We start from the raw sequence: 19,174 nt of genomic DNA on the forward strand, positions 1-19,174 counted from the left end.
GCCCAGGCTAGTATTGAGTTTACTAGTTTCTGAGGATGACCTAGAGCTCCAGAACTGTTGAAGAAGATACTGATGGTAATATCTGGCCCTGCACACATGCAGAGTGCTCAGAACTCTCATGGTGTTGGCTTTGGGTATTGGTGTATTGTGTGTGCCGGGGAAGAGAAAGGGTTTTAGGAATCGAGGGCTATCCAGCTTGTTGGGATAAACACAGAAACGTGCTGGTGCTGTAGTGGAAAGCCAAGCTGGGCATCCTTTGAAAACTTTAGTTCTGCCAGATGGTGGCAGTGCATGCATTTAATCCCAGCAGACAGATGCAGAAGCAGGTGTATCTTTTGAGTTTGAGGCAAGCCTGGTTTACAGAGTGAGTTCCAGGACAGCCAGGGCTACACAGAGAAACCCTGTCTCAAAAAACTAAAACATAAAAATTCAAAACCAAAAAATTCTGAGTTAAATTATTTTTTCCCCCCACGTACATACAGTCTACTATATTATGCAGTTAACTTTTTGACAAACTATATATATTTAGCTTTGGCTGGCCTGGAACTCCCTGTGTAGATCAGGCTGGCCTTGAACTCAATGAGACCTACATGCCTTTGCCTTCCAAAGGTGAGCAACACCAAGCTTGGCCTAATTTTCAATTATGTATGAGTGGATACCACTAGCTTGTAGGTATTTATGAATGCTAGAAGAGGGTAGTAGTCTCCCTAGTACTGGCAACAAAACTCTAAAAGTCAAGTATGTTTATTGGATGAACCATCCATACCCTCCAGCCTTTTAAACTTTGAAAAAGTGGATTGACAGGGTGAGTTGGGATGGGTAGGCCTTGAGAATAAGCTTTGAACAACAGTTCTTTGCAGTTGGCATCTTGTCCAAGAGGAGTATTTTCTAGTTGAGAGTATTTATATTTAGTACTTTGTAATGTCTGGGGTTTTACAAAAAGCAGTGCAGTGTAGGAACCTTGCTGTCATCTAGGCTGATAGGCTTTTGTTTAGGTTTTGCAGTTTACTCTGACTTTGTCTTAGTTGCTGTGATTAAACATGACCGAGGCAACCTAAAAGCATTTCATTGGACTTGACAGGTTAGTGTTCATGATGGAGTAGAGTGAAGATAGGAGAATGGGAGCAGCCAGGAGCTCACATCCCAAGGCTACCAACAAGTGGCAGAGGGCAGCTTGGGTTACTGGCGCACACCTTTATTTATTTATTTATTTATTTATTTATTTATTTATTTATTTATTTATCTATTCATTTATTTATTTATTTTTAAGTATTTATTATGTGTACAATATTCTGTGTGTATTTCTGCAGGCCAGAAGAGGGCACCAGACCCCACTACAGATGGTTGTGAGCCACCATGTGGTTGCTGGGAGTTGAACTCAGGACCTTTTTTTTTTTTTTTTTTTCCCAAGACAGGGTTTCCCTGTAGTTTCTAGAGCCTGTCCTGGAACTAGACCAGGCTGGCCTCGAACTCAGAGATCCGCCTGCCTCTGCCTCCCGAGTGCTGGGATTAAAGGCGTGCGCCACCACCGCCCAGCCGAACTCAGGACCTTTGGAAGAGCAGGCAGTGCTCTTAACCTCTGAGCCATCTCTCCAAATCCCAGCATTTGGGCAGGTGGATCTCTGAGTTTGAGGTCAGCCTGATTGATCTACAGAGTGAGTTCCAGGACAGCCAAGACTGTTACTCAGAGAAACCCTGTCTCTTGAAAAAACCAAAAGTCAACAAACTGGGAATGGCACAAGTATGGAGCCTCAAAGCCTGCCTACCTCTTAGTGACACAGCTTCCTCCAAAAGACAACTAATCCTTCCCAAATAGTTCTCTTGTTGACCAGGCTGGCCTTGAACTCAGATCCGCCTGTCTCTGCTTCCCGAGTGCTGGGATTAAAGGTGTGAGCCACCACCGCCCAGTGGTTTCTGGTATTTTTAAGTTTGGGAATGTTCATATTGTTTTGTGGGGTTGGAAATGAGAAATTTCTTGTTCCATATGTACCTTAGGTATATAATTTCATGAAAGGTAATTTTGTGCATTCATAGTGTTCTTGGACTTTGGTGACTTGCCAGTGTGAGATCAGGTGTCGACTTACTATTTTTAAAATGGACACTTACTGTATGTAGCACAGGATGGCCTTGAACTTGTGATCTTGCTGCCTGTTGAGTACTAAAATTATAGTCATGGGCCCACTACCATACCATTGCTTTTAGTCAGATTGGGAGTTTCCTACATTCCAGGTGCTCTGCTTCAGATCCTACCTCCATGTTCTTTCTACCTTGTTTCAACCTTTATTTCTTGCTTATCATGATGGACTAAGAGTAGTGCGTATAGGCCAAATAAAGCCTCTCCACAAGTTGCTTTTGATCATGGTGTTTATCGCAGATAATAGAAACCTAACTAGGATACCAGTTAAAATACAGAAGAAATGACCTAGTAGCATATGTTCTGCCTGATTTTAAGATTTATTTTTAATTATGTGTATACATGTGTGTCTGGGGAGTCTACCTTTATGTGGCCAGAGGCTTTGGATCACACTGGAGGTGGAGTTACAGGTGGTTTTAAGTTGTTTGATGTGGGTACAGGCGACCAAACAAATCTGCAAGATCAGTGTGTGCTCTGAACCACTGACTCATCTCTCCAGCCCTGACTGTGACAGCTCCACAATTCCTCTGTGGTTCCCATCCCTGCCTCAGGTTGTACTTCCTACAGCACCTCACAATATTATGTTATCTCTGCCAATAAATACAACTTTTTTTTTTAAGATTTACATTTTTTTTTTTAAAGATCATGTATAGTGTTCTGTCTGTATGCTTGCTGACCAGAAGAGGGCACCAGATCTCATTACAGATGGTTGTGAGCCACCATGTGGTTGCTGGAATTGAACTCAGGACCTCTTGAAGAGCAGTCTGTGCTCTTCACCTCTGAGCCATCTCTCCAGCCCCAAGAGTTACATATTTTATGTGTATAAGTGTTTTGCCTTAATGGATGTGTATATGTACGTGTATGTGCCTATGAATGGTTGCGAGCCAACATGTGGGTGTTGGAAACCAAATCTAGATGCTTATCTGTTGAATTATCTACCTCCTCACTCCCTCTTTTTTTAAAAAGCAAGATCAGCATACATTGATCTTGCAGAGATTAGTTTGATCCCTTGTACTCAAATCAAACAGCTCAAAGCCATCTCCATAGTGATCCAAAGCCTCTGGCCGCATATATGCACATAAGTATATACATAGTTAAAAATAATAAAAATCTTAGGAAGAGGAAATTAGGCAGAGAATGCCTGGGTCATCTTTTGTATGGATGTTGTTATTACAGTCCTGAGACACTGTAGACTAGGCCTCTGCCTCCCAATTGCTGGGATTTTATAGGCTATATGGGCTATCACGCCCAGCCTGTATACAGATTTTTTTTTTTTTTCAAGACAGGGTTTCCCTGTAGTTTCTAGAGCCTGTCCTGGAACTAGCTCTTGTAGACCAGGCTGGCCTCGAACTCAGAGATCCTCCTGTCTCTGCCTCCCGAGTGCTGGGATTAAAGGCGTGCGCCACCACCGCCCGGCCTGTATACAGATTTTTGTAAATAGCACAAGTCTAGTTTGGGCTGGCTTTTATTCTTGTTCAGAAGCTGAAGCTTGAACAGATTTGAGAAAGTTTATCATTTTGAATTGGAGATAGTGCCCACCTCTAGTCCCAACACTTGGGTGGGAGACATGGGAAAATCACTAGTGTGATGCACTGAGTCCTCTTAAAAACTTTAGAGCCTGGGGCTGGAGAGATGGCTCAGAGGTTAAGAGCATTGCCTGCTCTTCCAAAGGTCCTGAGTTCGATTCCCAGCAACCACATGGTGGCTCACAACCATCTCTAATGGGGTCTGGTGCCCTCTTTCTGGCCTGCAGGCATACACACACAGAATATTGTATAATAAATAAATAAATACTTAAGGAAAAAAAACTTTAGAGCCTGGGGCTGGAGAGATGGAGTACAGGATTATTTCAGAGTTCCTGAGTTTAAATTACCAGCAACCACATGGAAACTCACAACCATCAGTGATGAGATCTGGTGCCCTCTTCTGGCATGTAGGCAGAACACTTATTACATAATGATATATATCTACATATATCTCTATATATGCACACATATATGTATACACATGTGAATATATATATATATATTTTGAGACAGGGTTTCTCTGTAACAGCCCTAGTCCTGGGACTAGCTCTGTAGACCAGGCTGGCCTGGAACTCAGATCTTCCTGCCTCTGCTTCCTGACTGCTGGGATTAAAGGCATGTTCCACCACTGCCTGGCTAATTTTTAATATTATGTATACAGTATTCTCAGTATTCTGTCTGCATGTATGTCTACAAGGCAGAAGAGGGCACCAGATCTCATTACAGATGATTGTGAGCCACCATGTGGTTGCTGGGAATTGAACTCGGGACCTTTGGAAGAGCAGGCAGTGCTTTTAACCACTGAACCATCTCTCCAGCCCACTAAATAAAGTTTTTAAAAAAGATTTATGTCTACAGTGTTCTGCCTGCACACCATAAGGCAGCAGTTCTCATTACACTTATTACAGATGGTTGTGAGCCACCATGTAGTTGCTGGGTATTGAACTCAGGGCTTCTGGAAGAGCAGCCAGTGCTCTTAACCTCTGAGCCATCTCTCTAGCCCCTAAATAAACTTAAAGAAAAGCTTTTTTACCCTGGTACATCTTTAATCTCAGCACTCAGAGGCAGATCTCTGAGTTGGAGGCCAGCCTGTACTATATAGAACTCTGTCTCAATAAAGCCGACCCGCCCCCACCCCCCGCCAAAAAAAAATAGTTTGGGTTGGGCATCATTAAAAGTTTGGCATAGTCAGACGGGTAGCAAAGATTTTTAAACCCAACACTGAAGAGGTAGAGGCAGATGAATATCTGAGTTTGAGGCCAACCTGGTTTAGAGTGAATTCCAGGGCAACACAGAGAAACACTTGGAGTGGAGTGGGTCTTAAAGAGTTTGGCATAAGTATGATGCTGGAAATTTCCTTGTGACTCCTGGTTGGGATTACTAATGAACATCGAGTCCTGTCACTTTGTCCATTGCCTCCAAAAGCGGCTTGTTTGTCTTTACAGGACTGATCAGCGGTCGTCTAGTTCTTCACAGTGTTCCAAGCGTCTAGTTTTGAGATTTGCTCCAAGGCACTGGGCGTATGTGGGGCTTTTGTGGGTTAGTTTTAGTTACCACGACTGGAAGGTACTAGAGCTGGTCTTTCTTGTAGTACAGCGCAGGTACTCAGACGCAGTTAAATGTCCTAGTGGAAAGAGCTGACACTAATGTGCATTTCTTAGTGCTAGGTCTTGTTTTCAGTTTGTAGATTGATACTGAAGGTGCAGCTTTCTTCATAGTTAGGCCAGGAGCTGGGTTTGAATTTTCATCTTTTAGAATTTTTACCCTTAAACCACTATGTTATGCCAGAAATCTAAGACTTAGAGGACTGAATTCTTCCCTACTCCCAGGAAAAACTATGAAGGGGAAGTGGGGTCTCAAAGATCTGAGTTTGTGTGTGAGCGTATGCACATGTGGAGGTCAAAGACAACCTTGGGTGTTGGTTCTTACTACCGTGTTTGAATTAGGGTCTTTGAACTTCCAGGGGCATTCTTTTGTCTCTGCTTCCCATTTTACCAAAGAGTTAGTTTCCAGCTTTTATATAGATTCTGGCGTCTGAATTCAGGTCCTTATGTTTGTTCATCAAGTACTTTACCTGTCCCCTCAGCCTCTCCTCACCTGCTAAAGCTATTAGAACTGCGCAGCTTCAGACTGGGTGTGGAGGCATGCACCTTCAACCTGAGCACTTGAAGAGGCAGGGAAATCTCTGAGTTCAAGGCCAGTCTGATCTATCTATTGAATTCCTTCTTTTATAAAAAGAACAAACTATTGCTTTGGAACTATTTTTTTAAAGGATTTATTTTAAAAAATTTGAGACAGACTCGGCATGTAATTCTGTTTTTGAACTCAGATATTTGCCTGCTTATGTCTTCCAAGCTTATCTTTTTCTTTTCAAGCATAAATCTTTATTGGTTCTTTTGTTATTTCACATCATCACCATAATCCTGTTTGCTTCCCAGTACGTCCATATCTGCCCCTACCCATGCAGCATGTCCCTAAAAGACAACCCCCCAAATTAATTAAAAACAAATCACCTCCCTTTCTAACACCTCTTCATCTTAGTGTCATGGGAAGCTGTAGTGTATCACACTTTTGTGTACTCCTTTGTCCAATCAGCTTACCTCTGGCACACCATCACTGGACCCTCACCGAAACTCCTCTTGGGTATATATCCTGCTGTTCCCTTCTGGAGTCTTGGAGATCCTGTGCTTATCTTCTGCAGGGTCAGTCCCCTTCACACACTCCAGCAGGTCATAGATGGGGCAGATGTAAGGGTGGGTTGACCCAAGGCCCAGGATGTTGGTCTAGGTGGTAGCTGAGTTTGTTGGTTCAGACCACTGGGACTGCCCCACTCAGGTGAAGGGCAGAGTCAGCTTTCCTAGGCTCATGTCATCTGGGTCAGCCGATGGTGAGAGGTGATCAGAGTGGGGAGTGTCCAGTAAGGGGGTGGGGCAGGCTCAGCACAGCCCTCAGATTTTAACATGTATGGTTTTTATGACCCCCTATGGTAACAACAGGCCATGGACATCATCACAGACCCAGCTGCTATATCAACTCCCCAATGTCACCATGGTCCCTGTGGCAGCATAGGCCAGATCAGTATGGCCCCAGTGGCAGCAAGGTCCTTGGACACCAATATGGTCTCAGGTGGCTGTCCACACCCGGTCATCCGCATATCCCCTGGTATGCACAGGAGCTAGGGATATCAATCCAGACCCTGGTTGCTACTGGGTCCTGGACCCAGACATGGCCCATGGCAGCAGCCCAGGCCCGAGAGACACCATGACCCTGTATGACAGCGTGGGCCACCCAGATTGGCATGGCCCTAGTGCAACACAACCCTCAGACACCATCATGGCCACAGGTTGCATCCTATTCCTGGGTATCCATGTGGACTTTGGTACCATGGACCATATCAACACAGAACCTAGCTGTGGGAGCACTATGAACCCAGACATGGTCTCCAGTAGCAGCCTGGTTTCAGATGTCAGCATGACCCCAGTTAACTGTGCAGGCCATTGAGACTGGTACCCTCAGACACTAACATGACCTCAGGTGGTGGCCCAGACCCCTAGCATTGGCATGGTCTTTGATGGTATCTGGAGTCATGGATATCAACACAGACTGTGGCTGCAGTAGGGTCATGGAGCAGCTATGACCCCGGGTGACAGTGCAGGCCAGATTGGCATGGCTTTGCTGGTGGAAGTCTTTAGACACCAACATGGCCACAGGATCTGTGTGGTCTTTGGTGGCATCATAGACTATGGACATCAACACAGATCCTGGCTGTGGTAGGACCATGAATCTAGACATGGTCCCCAGCAGTAGCCTGGGCTCTGATGTCACCATGACCCCAGGTGGCAGTGCAGATCACTCAGGATGGCATGATCCAGCAGGAAAGTGGCCCTTGGCCACCAACATGGCCCCAGGTGGTAGCCCAGACCCCTGGCATTGGCATGGCCTTCAATGGTATCAGGAGCCACAAACAACCCATACCTTGGCTGCGGTAGGATCATGGACCCAGATATGGCCGTTGGCAGCAGCCCTGGCCTGGATGACACCATGACTCCAGGTGACAGTGCTGGCCACTCAGGTGTGGCCCTAGTGGTGGCACGGCTTTGGGTGCCATCATGGCCAAAACCCCACACATGGTCCTCACCCAGTCTCAGATGTCACCATGGCACTTTGTGACAATACAGGCCACTCAGGTCTTTATGGCCCTTGCTGCAGCATGACCCTCAGATCCCACTCTGGGATCAGGTGACAGCCCAGACCCTGGGTAATTGTATGGCCTTTAGTGGTATCAGGAGCCATGGCCAAACTTGTCTTTAAAAATAGTTTATTATTATAAATGCGTTTTCCAAGTCTATGTACCATGTGCATACAGTACCTGCAAAGGCCAGAAGAGGGCATCACATTCCCTGGAACAGGTATTAAAGACTGAGACTTCATGTGGGCACTCTAAACTGATCCTGGGTCCTCTGGAAGAGCAGCCACTACTCTTGACTGCTGAATCGTCTCTCCAACCCCAAGGCTTATCCTTTTAAAAATGTATTGTGTGTGTATGTGAGCATGTATGTCTGTACTTAGGTTGGTATCTGTTCTTTCTGTGCTGTGCTGCACACTAGCTAGCTGGCCTGCGAGCTTCAGCGCCGTTCTAACTCTGCCCCATCTTGTACTCTCATATCTCTCTCCACAGTGCTGGATTAGCAAGTGTTCTCATCCCGGGGGTGGGGCAACAAGCCCAGGGTTCAGGCATGGTAGAGTTTAGAGTTTCATCCCCCGCTCTGTAGCTACTCTTGCAAAAGTGCTGTTTATGGTCCTGTCTGATGGAACCACTAGGGTCCTGTGGAGTTTTATTTTCTCAGTCAGGTTAATATCCCTATATGCCTGGCTGACCTGGAACAATGTAGACCAGGCTGGTTTGGGTAGCGCTGGGATCGAAGGCCTGTGCCAGCACGTCTAGCAAGTTTAAAGAAAAAAACATAGGAGTTGGAGGAAAAGTTTTTGTGTTTTAATAACAGGCCCAGTTTATTAGAAGGCCTTCGTGAAGATGTGCCATGGCAATAGCTTACTTTGCCATAGTCACTGGAAAGTGTCTCCTGAGCCAGCGGGTGTCCCTTTGAGCATGCTGGGACAAGTAGATGTTACAGCTTTCCAGAGCTGTATTCCAAGTGTGTATGTAGTGCCTGCTGTGAGCATATGTGAATGTGGGGTATATGTGGAAGCGTGTGTCAGGAGATGGGCTCGGGTGGGCTTTAGGGCCAGGCTGCAAGTCCGGGTATACCAAGTAAGACAGTCTGCTCCTCTGACCAGTTTTGGTGACTCAGGCCTTTGGAGGTAGACTAGAAGAAGGGAGGACCAGTAAGAGGCCAGGCCCAGTCTGATGGGGGAGTGAAGCTGGTAGGTGGTTGGCGTTCTGGGGCTCCTTAGTAGCCTTGCTGGCACCTCTGCCTCTCCTGTGAAGACAGTGTAACTATGGGAAAGGTAGAGCATTTAAAGAATCTTATATGGACTGGTTGTTTCTAGATGCCTCTGGCACAGCTGCTCCTCCCAGTTCTAAGCCCTGTTGAACATTACCCCCACTTTAACCTGATCTGGATAGATGAGTAGTCCCTTGGGAAAATATGGGAAGAGCTCCCAAACAGGGAACCAGGATTCATTTGAGAAGTCTTACACACTAGAACAGTGAAACCAGAAGTCTGGAATTTTGGGGCTAGAGATTGAGCCCAGGGGTTTGTGCATGGTAGGTCCATGATCTGCCACTGAACCCGCCCTTTAGCTCATTTGACCTTTAGAAACATAGCTTAGCTAGGCACAAACATCCAAGGGAGCAGAGAAAACACAAGTACAAACTCGTTTTTTTTTTAAAAAAATTGTGTATACAAAGTTAGGAGCTAGATGGGTAGGGGCTGTAGCTGGAGAAAATACCTCAGCTCTTCTCCAGGTCCGCCACCAAGTAGGGCTGTGTTTCCTTCAGGGCGTTGAGAAGCAAGTTCTTACAGGTCAGGTCCCAGGATGGAGCGAAGCTGAAGAGCTTTCTCATCTTGTTTGGATTGGTGGTCTCTGCTCGAACTGCCTGATACTGTTCCTCACTCAGCACTTTGCCATACAGGATGTCGAGGACACCGTCGATGTCTGTGACCCTGGCAATGAGGGCTTGCCTGTGCTGGTCAATGAAATGTGCTGGGGACAGAAGTCAGAACAATGTTGAGCACTGCTTCAAATTTTAGTAAATGTAGTTTTAGGGGTGGGAGTGGGGGATCAAGGAAGGCCACCCACCAAGACTACATAGGTGAGCTATTCTCCCGCCCCAGAATGCCTGGGTAGTAGGTAGGATTAGTTTTGGCTCTGGCCTTGGCACAACAGATAGGCTGTGCAAGGGTGTGGTAGGGTGGGGAGGCCTCACCTGTTCGGGCTCCCTTTGGAAGAGGGGCACTGGTTGCAGCTGCCACAGCTCCGGGCGCTGTAAAGAAATGTCAGGTGGTTCTTTTCAGTTATCAACAGTCTGTCTGGAGCTGGCTCCCCCTCCACCCAGGGTGCTAAGTTCAAGGCTACAAAGGGAAGATTTCTTTGCTTTTGTAGAAGAAAAAAAAACTAAGAGCCAAAGAGGCAGGCCTTCTGGCGGGGTGCAGGAAGTTGAGGGTAGCCGGACAGGCGCAGCCGCACTCACCTTTCTCAAAGACTCTCTGCAGTTTCTCAGCCAGCTCCTGCATGCCCATGTCTCTAAGCACAGTCATTGTGAGCTCCGTGCCGTAAGACTCCAGGTAGAAGCTGACAAGCTTGTCCGTGAGGTCTATGGCGTCCATCGGCAGCAGGGTCCCCCGTGGGATGCGACCATAGCCCTCGCGCAGCGGCACCGATAGCAGCTTCATCTTGAACTTTTTGAGCTCATCCGCTGTCAAGTTCTCAAGAGCGTCCAGGATGGCATCCCGCGCCTGCCCCATGGCTCTCGGGTTCGCAGCCGCGGTGGCCTGCTACCCTTGCCGTGGCCGGCTGAGACCAGGAAGTCAGCAGCCTAGGCATCCGGATGGGCGGGCCGAGACTCCCCCACCCTCTTCCAGTTACTGCTCCCTTTCTTTCCCCAGCTTGCAAGTTTTGGTTCCAGCGCTGAGACTTTGAGACTCCACTCTTGGCTAGGCAGCAGAGGGAGACGGGGGAGGTGTGTTGGAAGTGGGGGAATGGGGATGGAGTGTGGAGTAAACTGCTATTCTCTGGCTTTTTTTGGGAGACGATCAGGAGTTCTTGCTTGTAAACCAGCTGGTGCTGAACAACAACCTGTTTCTGTTTATTCTGAATTTACTACTGTAGTATATAGATGCTTAGAATCTTGGAAATCTAGAAACTCAAAATCTCATTTCCCCAGATCTCTCTCACATGCCATAGTATATTAGAATTGTAACAGCTAGAACACTAAGCCCCCTAATGCCACAGAAAAAAGGAAGTGTTTCAGGCATACTTATTAAGCATTTTCTTCGTCCACCAGGCTCAAGAGTCCCTCCCCATCTACCCATCCAGACAATACTACAAGCTACTGCTAGTTAACAGAGTTACTTATTTGTAGCTCTTGTGATTTCTTTTGGGGGAGGTTGTTACAATGCTGGGGACTGTGCCAAGGGCAGGCCACTTAGACATTACCTAAGGATGTGTCTTTATTTTAGATAAGGTCTAGGTGTGTAGCCTAAGTTAGTTTTGAACTCTTGGTCCTTTTGCTCAGTCTCATGATGACTGGAATTGGAATTGCAGGTGTACTCTACCACATCTGGCCTAAGACTCGCCCCCCACCCCCCACCCCCAGAATACCATTAGGTAACCCTGGCTGTCCTAGAACTCAGAGATTCACCTGTTTCTGCCTCTTGGGTGCTGGGATCAAGGTGTGCACCACCAGGACGGGCAAAATTCTACCTCTTAACACTGTTAAGTTCTGGATTAAGTTTTCAGGGCAACAGAGTGTCTCCATCCTGAGGCTGGTGTTCCAGTAGCAACCGTCATGGGACAACTAGTGTCCCTGACTCACAAAGCTTGCTACGGCTCCTCATTAATCCCTATTCTTCCAAAAAAAATTCAGCTCATTACCACCTAAAGAACACATCTTCTTAATCTCCACAAAGGATTCTGCCCCTCTGTGCTCTTGTGATTCACCAGACTCCTCAGAAGCAAGTCCAGGCTCCTTGACTTGGCCTTTGAGAGCCTGTGTTAGCTTCTTCTATGGTTCTTCTGTCTTGCTGACTTTCAGATTATGGTACAGCACTTATTCTGCTCGGGTTCTCTTCTCTTCTGTTCCGTTTGCTGAGCCTGTCCTTTGACAAGAGAAGTTACCTTCTTGGGCTGGAGAGATGGCTCGGCGGTTAAGATCACTGGCTGCTCTTCCAGAGGACCCAGGTTCAGTCCCCATTACCCACAGGACAGCTCACAACTGTCTGTGACTCCAGTTCCAGGGCATCCTCACCCAGGCATACACGCAGGCACAACACCAATGTACATAGATAAATAAATAAACTGTCTTTAGAAAGTCACCTTTTCTGAGTAATGTCAACTCTCTTTAGGCTGCGATCCTCCATACCTGTTACTTCTATGCTTCTCTTTGAGGGAAGGGCAGCCTCATGTACACCAGGGAAGAAGCACCCAGGTGGGAGGCTTAAGAGCACTTAGCTTAGGGCTGATGGCTCATAGTCTAGCTCCTGTCTTCTTTTTAAAGCCATGGTTGAACCTAGGGCATCATGCATTTGATTAATTTCTGTTTTCATCCTGCCCTTCCTTGCTATTTTTATTTCTTGGGCAAAATGGATTTTCCTTGGTTTCTCCCCTGGATCCCTCCATGTCTCTATCATAGTTTTTATAATATGTCTGTTTACTTTTTCTTTTTTATGTCTATCATCTATCTATCTATCTATCTATCTATTGTCTATCTATCTATCTATCATCTATCTATCTGTCTATCTATATCTATCTATCATCTATCTATCTATATCTATCAATCTATCTATCTAAATATTATCTATCTACCTATATTTATCTACCTATCTATCTATCTATCTATCTATCTATCTATCTATCTATCTATCTATCTATCTATCTATCTATCTATCTATCTGAGACAGTGTCCCCCTATGTAGCTCTGGATATGCTGGAACTCATTATGTAGACTAAACTGGCTTTGGATTCAGAGATCTGAATGCCTTCCGAGTGATGGGATTAAAGGTTTATGCCACTGTTGGGTATGATGGTACAAGTCTTTAATCCCAGAACTTTGGAGGCAGAGGCAAGCGGATCTCTCTGAGTTCAAGGCCAACCTGGTCTACAGAGAGAGTTCTAGGACAGCCAGGCTACACAGAGAAGCCCTGTTTTGAAAAATCAAAAACAACCAAAACAAACAAACAAACAAATCCCAACTGCTCCCTACACAAAAACCAACCAACGAAACAAACCAGCAACACCAACAAACCCCCAAAAGGTGTGTGCTACCACTCCCAGATCTTTTCTCACTTTCTAGACCAGAGTGGCCTCAAACTCGAGGCTGTTTTCCTACCTCAGCTTCCTGAGTGCTGGGGTTACAGGTGTAAGCCATTGCACATTTGTGGATGTATCACTAGCTGTTGGGAGACTTTCCCGGGGTACAGATCAGGACCTCTTCTCTGAGCCCCAGGGACTTGGTTTAGTTTCAGAAGCAGCAACACTGGTTTCCTAGTCCTCCTCCCTTAGACATGGCTTCTTGTTCTGTCTTGTACTGTAACCTTCTTAACACAATCAACGTCTCTTTCATGGGTCAAAAGACAGACCTAGTCCATTTCTGTCCCCTTTTGGCCCTGGACACACACTCCTATAGATGAATCAAATCTAGACCTCTTTAGCCTCAACTTGATAGTGATGGAAATTCTAGACGAGATAAAAATTTTGGATGTTAGTTTTTGAACCTAAACGAAACTGCTTGTGGTTTGGATGACCAGCTCCAAATATACATTTGCCCTCCACCCTTCCTGTTACAAACGTCAGGTCAAATCCGATCCCTCCAAAATATCAGCGAGGTAGTTGGAGACTTAGAGATAATGAGAATGGGAGAATGAAACCTTCCCTGGACTTTTCAGTGTAAAGAACACTAGCTTCAAACAGGGGCAGGGTTACAACCTGCCTGAAACACCAGCATTCAAAGACTGAAAGAAGGCAAAGAGCCTCCAAAGAGGAAACTGAGAATTTAAAATAGAAACTCTTGACTGAGTGAGATAGCTGTTGAGCGAGGAACGAGTAAAGTTAGCTCAACCCTGAGCAAAACTGGTTGAATCTGATAGTCCAAATGAGAACGAGTTCATTTCTGTCTTTATTCATTTTTGGAATAGTAATTGCGCATCATAGTGTGGCATACACTTTAAGTCAGAGACAAGCATGGAGTAAAGTTTATATTCTAACAGAAAATTAAACCAACAGGTCAAATGTATTACATGTTAAATGGCGGTAATTGTTACGTAAAAAAAGGAATCAGAGAGGGGAGGTTTGGGAAGACGTGGTATTGTCAGCTGTGGCCCATCTGTAGTCATAGTTATTGGCGGGGGCTGAGCAGGAGGATGAGTTCAAAGTCAGCCTCAAAACAGACTTATCAGTCATGGTCATAATCCCGGTACTTGCAATGTAGAGACAGGATCATAAGTTCCAAGTTAGCCTTAGCTGCCATCTGTAACTTCTGTACCCGGGGACTGGATGACTTCTGACCTCTGTGGGTACCAGGCAGGCACATGGTACACATACATCTATATAGGCAAAACACTCACACAGAGAATGTAAATCTAAAAAAGTTTAAAATTAGTTAAACATAACAGATATTTTTGATGGATTGAAAATTTATGACTTGTGGGAAACTAGCTTTTTTTATTTATCAGATAAATGATTAGATATGGACACATATATAAATTTCTTCCTTTGGCTTGAATATTTTTATAGTTTTCATTCTATTTGGGTCTTTCTCCTCCCCCCCACCTCCACCAACCAGTTTTTATTTTCTTTTGAGACAGGGTTTCTCTGTAGCTTTGGATCCTGTCCTGGAACTAGCTCTTGTAGACCAGGCTGGCCTCGAACTCACAGAGATCTGCCTGCCTCTGCCTCCCGAGTGCTGGAATTAAAGGCATGCGCAACCACCACCTGGCTACCAAACAGTTCTTTACATAGGCTGTGGGAGAGGTCGTGGGGCTTCACAAGACCGAATCCTGAATACCTTGCCGTGGATGACAGAACTCACACAGTAATGCGGCTGTATCTAGAGCTTGGGGAGCACACTAGCAATGGAGACCCCATTTGGGGAATGTTCATGATGCCTGTAGTTCCTAGTGTGTCCCGAATGACAAGTTCTTTGTGCACAAACGGCACAGTTTATCCAGCAGCTAGGAAGCATGGTGGGTGTACTACCTTACTTTCTTAAAAGCTTCTATTTTTTTCTCTGCCTCTGTGTGTTTGTGCAAATGCATGCAGGTGCCCATCAGATTCCCCTGAAGCTGGAGCTGTAGGCAGTTGTGAGCCCCTGGATGCGGGTGTTAGGAACTGAATTTGGGTCCTCTTGAAGAGCAGATGTTCCAGACGTTCTAGCTGTTGAGCCATCTCTCCAGCCCCACGTTGTGGCCTTTTTTGGCAAGACTGTTGTTCTTTCTTGTGTGTGTGGCATGCAAGAACTGAGGATACACTTTCATGTTTACGTTTATTTATTCTAGTGTATGTATATGGATGTCTTGTCCGCATGTATGTCTGTATGTGTCCCATGTGTATGCCTGTCTTCAGAAGGCAGAAAAGTGTGTTGGATCCCCTGAAATTGAAGTTATGGATGGTTGGGAGCCACCATGTGTGTGCTGAGAACCAAACTTGGCTCCACTGCGAGAGCAGTAAGTGCTCTTGACCTCTGAGCCACCTCTCCAGCAGAGGGCCATTGTGTGCCACACAAATGAGAGGAACATACTTGCTCTAAGTCTTGGCATGGTCGTGCATACGTGTGATCCTAGCACGTAGGTGGTGGAGGCGGGAGGACCAGGAGGGTCTGGTAGATGGGGAGTTTGAGGCCAGCTTGGGCTGCCTGACACATTGTCTTGAAGAGCTAAACACTACAACAACAACAACAACAACAACAAGAAACTAAGACTGAAAATTAAAAGTATAAGACCTCAATCTTGTGTTACTTCATTTCTTCATTTGCTTCCTGATACACAGGGTTTGGCTGCAGCCCTGATGCCCTGGAGTGCATAGCCCTCCCGCCCCTCCCTCTTGAGTGTGGGTTTACAGATGACTACCAGAGCTGGATTTTTTGCTGTAAATTTTTTTGTTTGTGTTGTTTTTTGAGACAGTTTCTCGGTGTAGCCCTGGCTGTCCTGGAACTCAGGACAGTGCCTCCTGAGTGCTGGGATTAAAGGCGTGTGCCATAGCTGCTTGACTCCTTTTAATCTATATAATATGTATATATTTAATATATATTATCTTTAATATATCTTGATGTTGTGGAATATTATTTTAACTGTGTAAAGTGTGTTACATTTGTTTCTGCTGCCTTTGCGAATGATGCAAAGATGTGTTACAATTGTTTGATTGAATAAAAGTTAATCTGGGGTCAGGAGGCTGAGTCAGCAACTAGCTGACAGGAAGTGGTAGGGGGAACTAGGCATGGTGAGGGTTCTTTAGTGGGGGCTGAGCAGGACGGAACTTTTTCGGGAGATGCAAGCAAGCACAGAAGGTTAGCTACTCAGCCTCTCTGAGTGAGCAGGATTTCTTCTCAACCTTTGAATCCTGAGTTCTATAGAAGGGTAGAGATTTAGATCGAGTTTCCTTTAGTGGTTGTGATAGAGCTGCTGCGGAGTTGCAATTGCTGGTTGGGAACGCAGTCGCTTACGGTGCAGCCACTGTATTGAATGCAAAACATCTGGCGCCCAGTGTGGGGCACTATGCTGTAGTTAGTTCCTTTTCACTCTTTAGGGGCTCGTCACTCAACTCCCAAGTAAATACACAGAGATTTATTTTTACTTACGAATGCCCAACCTTAGCTTGACTTGATTCTTGCCAGTTTTCCTTAAATTATCCTGTTTCTCTCTCGCTCTCTTGTTTTTCCAGACAGGGTTTCTTTGTGTAACAGTCCTAGCTGTCCTGAAATTAGCTCTTGTAGACCAGGTTGACCTTGAATTCATAGAGATCCATCTGCCTCTGCTACCGGACTGCTGGGATTAAAGGTGTGTGCCACCACTGCCCAACTAAATTACCCTGTTTCTCTTTAACTGCATTTTTGTCTATGGTCTTTTTATCTTTCTTTCTTCTATATATCTTTCTTTTTTTAGGATTTTATTTAATTTTATGTGCATTGATGTTTTGTCTGCATTCATGTCTGTATGAGGGTGTTGGGCCCCTGGATCTAGAGTTATAGACAGTTGTAAGCTGCCGTGTGGGTGCTGGGGATTGAACTGGGGTCCTCTGGAAGAGAGGCCAGTGCTCTTAACCACTAAGTCATCTCTCCAGACCTCTACATATCTTTCTTTTCTTCTTACTCTGTGGCTGGCATTCTCCTCTTCTCCTTTTCTTGCTCCTTTCATTTTTCTTCTTTTGAGCCTAGATTTCTCCTCCTATTTATTTTCTTGGCCTGGCAGCCCCACCTATTTCTCTCTTCTACCTAGCTATTGTCTGCTCATCTCTTTATTAGATCAATTAGGTGTTTTAGAGAGGCAAAGTAACACAGCTTTACAGTGTTAAACAAATGCAACAATATAAAAGAATTTAACACGACATGCTGCGGAGGAATGGCTCTTGGTGTCTGCTTTTGGCCAGCCAGAAGCTGGGGTCTTTGCTGCTGGTCGCCGAGCCTCTTCTTTAGGGGGAGCCATGATGCTCAGGGTCACTAGGAACACGAAACTTAACATGGAAAATAAGGCCAAGGTCAGCACGGCAGGTGCCAAGCGTGTGCCTGTGGCAATGCTGCAGCCTCCAAGCCCGGGCTGAGACCAAGAACTGCTCTCAGAGATATTGGTAACAAGGTCAGCCAACAGACACAGGCAAGAGCACCTCTGAAAAAGGAACTAAAAACTTCAGTTACTGGGAAAGTTTCAGTTAAAATCCCACCCAAACTTCTGGAGAAGGTGCCTGTGAGCAAGCCAGAGGTGGAAATTGCTGAGCCTGAGCCTGAACCTGCTATGGAAGAAAAGCTTTCTCCTGAACCTATTTTGGTTGATAATCCCTCTCCAAGCCCAATGGAAACATCTGGATGTGCCCCTGCAGAAGAATATTTGTGTCAGGCTTTCTCTGATGTAATTCTTGCTGTGAGTGATGTGGATGCAGATGATGGAGCTGACCCAAACCTCTGTAGTGAATATGTGAAAGACATATATGCTTATCTCAGACAATGGGTGGAAGAACAGTCGGTTAGACCAAAATATCTACTGGGCCGTGAAATCACATGAAACATGAGAGCCATCCTAATTGACTGGCTGATACAGGTTCAGATGAAATTTAGGCTGCTACAGGAGACTGTGTACATGACTGTTTCCATTGTTGACTGGTTCATGCAGGATAATTGTGTGCCCAAGTAAATGCTGCAGCTGGTTGGTGTGACTGTTTATTGCAAGCAAATATGAAGAAATGCACCCTCCAGAAATAGGTGACTTTGCTTATGAGACTAACAATACTTACACCAAGCACCAAATCAGACAGATGCAAATGAAGATTCTAAGAGTTCTAAATTTCAGTTTGGGTCGCCCTCTGCCTCTGCACTTCCTCCGTAGAGCATCTAAAATTGGAGAGGTTGACGTGGAACAGCATACTTTGGCCAAATACCTCATGGAGCTCACGATGCTGGACCACGGCATGGTGCACTTCCCTCCTTCTCAAATTGCAGCGGGAGCTTTTCGCTTAGCACTGAAAATCCTTGACAAGGGGGAATGGGCACCAACTCTGCAGCACTACCTGTCCTACCCTGAAGAATCCCCTTGGCCGGCTATGCAGCGCCTGGCTAAGAATATAGTCCCAGTGAACCGCGACCTTACAAAGCTCATGACTATCAAGAGTACGTAAGCAACCTCCAAGCATGCTAAGATCAGCACTCTGGCACCGCTGAACTGTACACTGGTTCCAATTTGTCCAAGGCTGCGGCAAAGGCATAACTCGAGTAGACCACTCCTAAACCTGCAAATGCGATTGGCACCATGTGCCGCCTGTACATAGTGTACGTTGTTGGCTTGTTCCTCAGTAAAGGTCCTTTTACTTTCATAGCTCACCCCATTTGAGTGGTTTGCTTCTGACTCTAGGATAACAAAAGTTGTCTGAAACATTTAGGAATATTTTTCAAACTGGTTTTAGTTTAACAGGGGATCCAAGTAGTGTATATAACTGTAGCCTATGTATATAGACTTCCTTTACTTTATGTGTCCTGATCGTGTCTTACGTCATCCTGCGAAGTCCTCTGCCCAGCTCTGGTTTCAACTGTGTATCTACCAGCTTGTCCTTCGTTCCGTTTTCTTCAGGTGGTTGCTGCCCTTCACCACTGGACTTTCATAGCTGAGACCCAGGTTTTTTGTGTAATTATTTACTT

The 19,174-nt window shown here is 45.6% G+C and overlaps 1 protein-coding gene and 1 pseudogene across 1 annotated transcript; one reads left to right on the plus strand and one right to left on the minus strand.

The window, feature by feature from the left end:
- Nucleotides 1–9,488: 9,488 nt before the first annotated feature.
- On the minus strand, nt 9,489–10,634 carry LOC119826297 (apoptosis-associated speck-like protein containing a CARD). The gene is made up of 3 exons (XM_038347508.2): nt 10,313–10,634; nt 10,049–10,105; nt 9,489–9,825 (listed from the first exon to the last, which is right to left on the minus strand). Exons 1-3 carry the CDS (start codon nt 10,584–10,586, stop codon nt 9,572–9,574), a joined length of 585 nt encoding a protein of 194 aa, XP_038203436.1. The 5' UTR covers nt 10,587–10,634; the 3' UTR covers nt 9,489–9,571.
- Nucleotides 10,635–17,472: 6,838 nt separating this feature from the next.
- LOC119805976 lies at nt 17,473–18,746 on the plus strand (annotated as a pseudogene).
- Nucleotides 18,747–19,174: the final 428 nt, after the last annotated feature.

The sequence above is a fragment of the Arvicola amphibius genome, chromosome 1 (genome assembly GCF_903992535.2).
Source record: "Arvicola amphibius chromosome 1, mArvAmp1.2, whole genome shotgun sequence".
Classification (NCBI taxonomy): Eukaryota; Metazoa; Chordata; class Mammalia; order Rodentia; family Cricetidae; genus Arvicola; species Arvicola amphibius.

Bases quoted from the DNA above. Each gene is read 5' to 3' on its own strand.
- LOC119826297 (XM_038347508.2), bottom strand. From the start codon at position 10,586: ATGGGGCAGGCGCGGGATGCCATCCTGGACGCTCTTGAGAACTTGACA. The intron at 10,106-10,312 runs GTGAGTGCGGCT...ATTTCTTTACAG, and splicing joins GCAGAGAGTCTTTGAGAAAG to CGCCCGGAGCTGTGGCAGCT. The intron at 9,826-10,048 runs GTGAGGCCTCCC...TTCTGTCCCCAG, and splicing joins TCCAAAGGGAGCCCGAACAG to CACATTTCATTGACCAGCAC.